This window comes from Rhincodon typus, unplaced genomic scaffold (assembly GCF_021869965.1).
Source record: "Rhincodon typus isolate 14 unplaced genomic scaffold, sRhiTyp1.1 hic_rhity00003245, whole genome shotgun sequence".
Classification (NCBI taxonomy): Eukaryota; Metazoa; Chordata; class Chondrichthyes; order Orectolobiformes; family Rhincodontidae; genus Rhincodon; species Rhincodon typus.
Genome location: NW_025968883.1, coordinates 4,055 through 9,046, shown reverse-complemented (window position 1 = coordinate 9,046; position 4,992 = coordinate 4,055). Strand labels below are relative to the sequence as shown.

Below are 4,992 nucleotides of genomic sequence, written 5' to 3'. Positions count from 1 at the left end.
TGACACCTTCCTCTAATCTCTCCCTCAAGAGGTAACATCCTCCCCACTACCCATCAAAATCCCCTTTACTCTGCAAGGATTGGCAGGTATGAGCTAGTTTTGTTTCATCATCATTAATTCCAACCAATCCCAAATTAGTCTGGTAAACCCCTTTCTGAGCAACTTATGCAGTATTTGCTTTAAGAAAAGGGGATGAACACTATGCTCCAGCTGTGGAGTCACCAAGGCCCTGTATAACTGAAGCCTAACTTGTATTCAATTTCACACTGCAATTGACATTAATACAACAACAACAAAAAAAAAGCTTGGTCTTAAATGGGTGACACCTTGCTGTAATCTCTCCCTCAAGAGAGAACATCCTTTCCACTATCTATCAACAGCCTTCAGTCAAGTCCCTCTTACTCTCCGAGGGTTGCCAGATACAAGCTAATACTTGGTCATCCTAAAGCCCACCCAATCCCAGAATAGTCCAGTAAACCTCTCCTGAGCAGCTTATGCAGTGCTTTCTTTAAGCAAAGCGGATGAACACCATGCTCCAGTTGTAGAACCACCAAAACCCTGTAAAACTGAAGCATAACTTGTATTCAATCTCACACTGCAAGCAACATTTCGTTAGTTTTTGCCCTCTTGGGGAAAAGGTAATCATCCCCAGTGACAGGGGGATGATTGTCCAGTGTCTGTTTTAGGAGGACAGTATAAACAGTACTTTATTTTCAGTTTAAAAGAGGAAAGAGGACTTGACTTCCAGCTCCATGAGTAGAGGCAGTTCTCTCATGTAGACAGATATAACAGCTTAATGCTGGAGGAACACAGCAGGCCAGGCAACATCAGAGGAGCAGGAAAGTTGCTGTTTTGGGTCAGGACTCTTCAGAAATGGGAAGGGGAGGTCTAAAATAAATAAATAGAGAGAGGAGGGATGTGTCTGAGGAAGGTGGGTGGGATGGTGATAGATGAGTGACAGCAGGCAGTGGTGGGGATTGGTCAGTTAGGTGCAGATAGGTGGGAGAAAAGATGGACAGGTTGTGTCAGGTCATGGACATGGGGATGAGAGGGAGGGTTGTTCATGGGAAGAGAACAGGGGTGGGGAGAATTTGAAACTGGTAAAAGTCCACATTGAGACCATTGGGCTGTAGGCTCCCAAAAGGCGGAATATGAGGTGTTGCTCCTCCAGTTTCCGAGTGGCATTGATGTGACACTGGAGGAGGCCCAGGATAGACATGTCGCCCAGGAAGTGGGAGGGAGGAGTTAGAATGGTTTGTGACTGGAAGGTGTTGTTTGTTGTGACCAGAACAAAAGTGCTCAACAAAAAGGGTCTGAGCCTCTGCTTGGTCTCACTGATGTAAAGGAGTAACACAGGATCACATTTAGGGATCAGTGAGTAATGCCAACAGTATGTTAAAGCTTCCACAGAATCAGGTCATGCAGCTAGCAATCTTTGATCTGGATCAATTGTCAGATAATGAGCTATACAACAAGAAGTCCGTTTCAGATATTTATTTCTATATCCAGTCAGAGAAAGCAGGACAGGTTTACGTTTCAACTTCACGTAGAGCACTAAAGTGTTCCAAAGCTCATCAGCTCAGGGTGAGCCTGTCAAACAGGTACTCTCCCATGCCATTGTCAGGGGCTCCCAGTCTCTTCAGGATGGTGATGTGATCTCCCAGCTTCTTGATCATCTTCACTTGCTCATCCAAGTAGTGCCTCTCCAGGAAGTCATGCAGCTGGCCAAAACCAAACAAATGAGGAGAAAGGAATTTAGATACAAGACCAGTTTCACTTGACAGTTTGAGCTTTCATCCTGTGAACTAGAGCAACAGAGCTGTTGATATTAATGCAGTTCTAGTGTAGAGTGTGTAATGGACCAGTTCCTTCACCCCTAATATTTTAAAGGTAGCCTTGACCCGGAGTTTTAGTGTAACCAAAAATATGAGTGTCTGTTTTGGATACAGCCAAGGAGGAATTTGGAACATGATCAAAAGTGTAATACTAGGTACAGTAACTATTACATTGGAAGTTAATCTCAAAACACACCCTTTGGCATAAGTGGAAAATTCAGATTCTCACATGCAGTTCTCCCATCTAGGAGGGAAAAGCATCTAGAGAAAAATTTACAAGAGCAGCAGCCAGGAAGCAGTGAAGCTTCCAATTCCGAAAACCAATAGCTTCAGATGCTACTGGAAATATCATAACCCAGAAATCTGAAGGAGAGATCTGGCCACACCAATTCAGGCCATTAAAACCCCCAAGGTCTACCAAGTTTTTAAAACAAAAAAAATTAAAAAAGTCTTAACTAGCCAGCTCAGCATCTCGGCCTTTCCTCTTACAAGAGGAACATTCCCAGAGTGACAGCGTTGGGAGAAGAGGAATTGCTCTACAAGAGTGTCAAGATCCCAACATCATTCAATGATTTATTTGCTAGTGTCCTGTCAGCCCTCATGCTGATTGTCAGATCAAAGCAAGACTGATACTCAGTGATCATGGAATTCTACATCACAACATCTCCAAGAGCCCACATTAAAAACTCACATGAGGGTCTGTGTTGCCAGAGGCAAGTTTGTGCAGATCCAGCAGACTCTGGTTCACATCCTTCTCCATCTGCAGAGCTCTCTGCATTGCCTCCAGACCATTGCCCCACTCATCCTGCTCTGGCTTCTGGAGGGAGGGAAGAGGCAGATGTTTCAGTAGATTGAAAAATCCACAAAGGGAAGAGGGATGCAAGGATGAAAATAGCACGCCATAACAGTCACTGCATTAATTCAATTGTTACAAATATTTAATGTCACAAGTTCCAGTGAAGCTGAATAGGTATAATTAAACCCAACCTTGATGTCCTGCAAGAGGACTCGACCTCCACGTTTATTCTGGAATGCCATCAGTTTCTCAGCGTGTTCCCGTTCCTCAAGGGACTCCTCCTTGAAGAACTCAGCAAAGTGACGCAGAGCAACATCATCCCGGTCAAAGTAAAAGGACTGTGGGAGAAGAGGAGAAAAGTGGTAGAGTCAGGCAAGCTCCAGATTTCATCCAGTGATAAATTCCACAAGAGCCTATGTAGTTTTTCAGCTTAGACAAAGAATGAATTTCTACACAGTGTAGGAATACATTGGGGTTGTAGTAGAGTACAGAACTAGAGATCATGGTTTAGGAATACAAGAGATCATTTTTGACTGACTGAACTGAAAAGTGTCAATTGATTTTGCAACTCAGTCTCAGAAGTTAGGAGGTGGTCATTGACCAATTAAAAAGGAGACACAGCTATTGTTAGGCAACAGAGTTACTGGTTGTCCAGAGATAAATTGTCAAATGCAGACCAAAAGAGCATGATCTTACTATGATTAGCAAGCATGTCTATGTAGGGTCATGTAGTCGCTGCCAATTTGGGTGATCATTTATCCCTGCCCTTAAAAAGGTCTTCTCCAAGTGTGGCCCCCATTTTAATTCTAGGGTTTTGACCAGTCCCTCAGACCGGAGTGCATTAGAGTTGGACCTAATGTGTTGTAACTTGCTCCATACACCTCAATAGCCATTACTTCCTCAGATCGCATGAAGACAGTCAAGATCCCAACACCCACTTTAGAAAACCAATTTAACAGGGAGCCTAGATTTATTACAGCACTCACCCCAAGTGATGTGATCAGAGACACTTTCACCAAAATCCTAAAGCTGTCTAATATCAGAAGAGAGAAATTCCCTTGACAGTGAAGCAATGATGTCAAACAGCATCATGGAAGAACCCAGCATTAAGGCCAACAACAGGATTTTACTCATCCAGAATGAGGCAGAAGAAGGCTCATAAATATCGTTACTGTTTCACTAGTGAGTCACCCAATTATCTGAATCAAGGTTCAGTAGAAGTTGATCAGGTTTATGTATCATGAAAAAAAACCCCATCAGCCAAGAAGCTAGAAGGAACCTTGGGTTTAGTTCCCAAATAAAACAGAATAAAACCAAAGTTATAGAATGCAGAGTAGTCACTTAACAAGGCAGCCAAAGTAAAACCTTAATCTCTTGAGTGGATAGGGGGCTGGTAGAGGGAAGAAACATACAAAAGCCAACATCATTGGCTTCTTAATTCATCCAAAATCTAATTTAAAAAAAATACAGCAGTAAAAGACATGGGACATAGACATCACTGACATATTCAAAGTTGCTGGAAAAGCTCAGCAGGTCTGGCAGCATCTGTGAAGGGGAGAAACAAGAGTTTACATTGCAGGCCTGTGACTGAGTTCTGAGGAAGGGTCACTGGACCCAAAACATTAATTCTGTTTTTCCCTTCGTAGATGCTGCCAGACCTGCTGAGCTTCTCCAGCAATTTTGTTTTTGTTTTGTTCCTGATTTACAGCATCTGTAGTTATTTTGGTTTTTATCACTGACATAATTTCCACTACTAGGTGAAATGGAATAGCAGGCAAGAAGAAAGCGTGAACCCTCAATGCTAAAAGCCTCACCATGGAGAGGTAAACATAGGAGGAATAGAGCTCCAGGTTGATCTGCTTGTTAACAGCATCCTCACAGTCCTTGTGGTAGTTCTGACACACTTGGGAGGCCATCTTCGCTATTCCTACTCACTATCACCTAGACAACTCTAGAACTGAGTCCCTCCTCCCCCAAACTCTTGTATTTATACTCATGGGACCATCCTGCACTCAACCAGAGAATGACATCACCAATGATCACTGACAATTGCTGACAGCCAATCAGGAATATCCAATTAATCCAGCACCCAATGAAAAGGGAGACGGTGTTATGGGGACGGGGCTGAGACCCAGAGCCAATCAGAGATTTGGAATACAGAGAAGTTTGGGAAATTAGACTTGAAGATGCAAGTGCATTTGGAATGATATGCCCTCAACACAGGCCAATCTAGCTGGTCATTTATAAATGGATACGTGGTATGGTAGTGTCCATGCCTCTGGACCTGAAGGCTCTGTGGTCAGGTCCTGCTGTCTCCTGAACAGGTTGCTCAGACAGTATCTATCCTGGGACAGGAATGAA

At 43.4% G+C, this 4,992-nt stretch overlaps 1 protein-coding gene across 1 annotated transcript; it reads right to left on the bottom strand.

Moving 5' to 3' along the window:
- Positions 1–1,479: 1,479 nt before the first annotated feature.
- On the bottom strand, positions 1,480–4,577 carry LOC109938387 (ferritin, heavy subunit-like). The gene is made up of 4 exons (XM_020536796.2): positions 4,446–4,577; positions 2,823–2,969; positions 2,527–2,652; positions 1,480–1,721 (listed from the first exon to the last, which is right to left on the bottom strand). Exons 1-4 carry the CDS (start codon positions 4,545–4,547, stop codon positions 1,575–1,577), a joined length of 522 nt encoding a protein of 173 aa, XP_020392385.1. The 5' UTR covers positions 4,548–4,577; the 3' UTR covers positions 1,480–1,574.
- Between the last annotated feature and the right edge of the window lie 415 nt (positions 4,578–4,992).

Bases quoted from the DNA above. Each gene is read 5' to 3' on its own strand.
- LOC109938387 (XM_020536796.2), bottom strand. From the start codon at position 4,547: ATGGCCTCCCAAGTGTGTCAGAACTACCACAAGGACTGTGAGGATGCT. The intron at 2,653-2,822 runs GTTGGGTTTAAT...CCCTCCCTCCAG, and splicing joins TCCTCTTGCAGGACATCAAG to AAGCCAGAGCAGGATGAGTG. The intron at 1,722-2,526 runs GTGAGTTTTTAA...GGTTTTGGCCAG, and splicing joins CTGGCAACACAGACCCTCAT to CTGCATGACTTCCTGGAGAG.